Source organism: Volvox carteri, assembly GCF_000143455.1.
Source record: "Volvox carteri f. nagariensis unplaced genomic scaffold VOLCAscaffold_295, whole genome shotgun sequence".
In the NCBI taxonomy this organism is placed as follows: Eukaryota; Viridiplantae; Chlorophyta; class Chlorophyceae; order Chlamydomonadales; family Volvocaceae; genus Volvox; species Volvox carteri.
Genome location: NW_003307827.1, coordinates 10,499 through 11,700, shown reverse-complemented (window position 1 = coordinate 11,700; position 1,202 = coordinate 10,499). Strand labels below are relative to the sequence as shown.

Sequence of the window (1,202 nt, the reverse complement as noted above, 5' to 3'; positions counted from 1 at the left end):
ATTGATATCTCTGCTAAATGGCAGCGAAGGTGTTAAAGGGCTACCTCTTTGAGGCAGTCATGCATGCTGCACTGGCGACTGGCGGCAAGTTCGATGTGTTGCCATTGGACCCGAAGACTCTGGAGCGGGGCAAGGAGGAGAAGCTGGATATCCCGGAATGCAAGCAGTATAACATCTTCACAGACAATGAGGTCCATGGTATGATGAGCACTAAGATGGACACATACTTGAGGCCCAAGTCCTCCAACTTCCCCGTCATTGATGCTCTTATGGTGCTGGCAATGTACCTTTTCCAGATGACTGTGTCGGCTATGAAGGAAATTAATGCTGATGACCTCGAAGACGTGTTCAAGCGACTCGGCATCTCTGCTCCGGGCCAGGAGGGCCGCCAACCCAGCCTTTACTTTGTGGTGGATCCTAGCATCTACAACAAGTTTAAGGTGCGGGCAGGAACGAAGAAGAGGAAGGCCTGTGAGGAGCGAGAGGCTGCCTGGCCGCCCGACCCCAAAAAGCATGAGCGGTCAGCCAACACCCGGTTGTATATTCTGCGTGGCTGTAGCAGTTGCTCACCTGGCGGGTCGACTGGATAAGCGGAAGCGTGGTGTTGGCTGTCCTCGCCGGAGTAGGAATAAGTCCAACCCAGCGGCAAGCACTAGCGTACATAGACATGTATGAAACAATCAGAGACGGCGGCAGTGGAGTCTTGAACTCCGAACACCTAGTAGATGTGATACGTCAGTGTCTGGCCAGAGCACCCCGCCCGGGTAGCTTATATCTCGGCCTACCTGCCGGAGATTCCCTACCACGGTCTTGCCGTACTAGGATAATGTTGGTGGGGCCCAGGGCCCCAGCCCGTTAGGTTTGCTTACGAACAACTGTCATGTTCGATGCATGTGACGTGGCTCGTAACATGTACAAAACTTGAGTCGAATCATGAACGAATTAACAATTATTGTTAAAAGTAATCGTTGAAATATTCTAAGGGAAATGTAGCTTGCTACAGTGGCATTGATAGCATTAAGTGAAGGTGTCATGCACATGTACTAAGACCTGCACAGCAGCACCTGATGCATCCTCACCGCAACAATTGTTGTGCTGGGTGAAGGGACAGCTTTGTGGACACCTTGGACCTATGGCCACGATCTTCATGTTTTGTTGAGCTACTGTGTGCGAGCTACTGTCCTTATTGATGCAGTGGTAGT

The 1,202-nt window shown here is 51.2% G+C and overlaps 1 protein-coding gene across 1 annotated transcript; it reads left to right on the top strand.

Moving 5' to 3' along the window:
- Positions 1–17: 17 nt before the first annotated feature.
- On the top strand, positions 18–590 carry VOLCADRAFT_101026 (uncharacterized protein; the record flags this gene model as incomplete). The annotated part of the gene is made up of 1 exon (XM_002959494.1): positions 18–590. The coding sequence occupies one exon, from the start codon at positions 18–20 to the stop codon at positions 588–590; it is 573 nt and encodes a 190-aa protein (XP_002959540.1).
- Between the last annotated feature and the right edge of the window lie 612 nt (positions 591–1,202).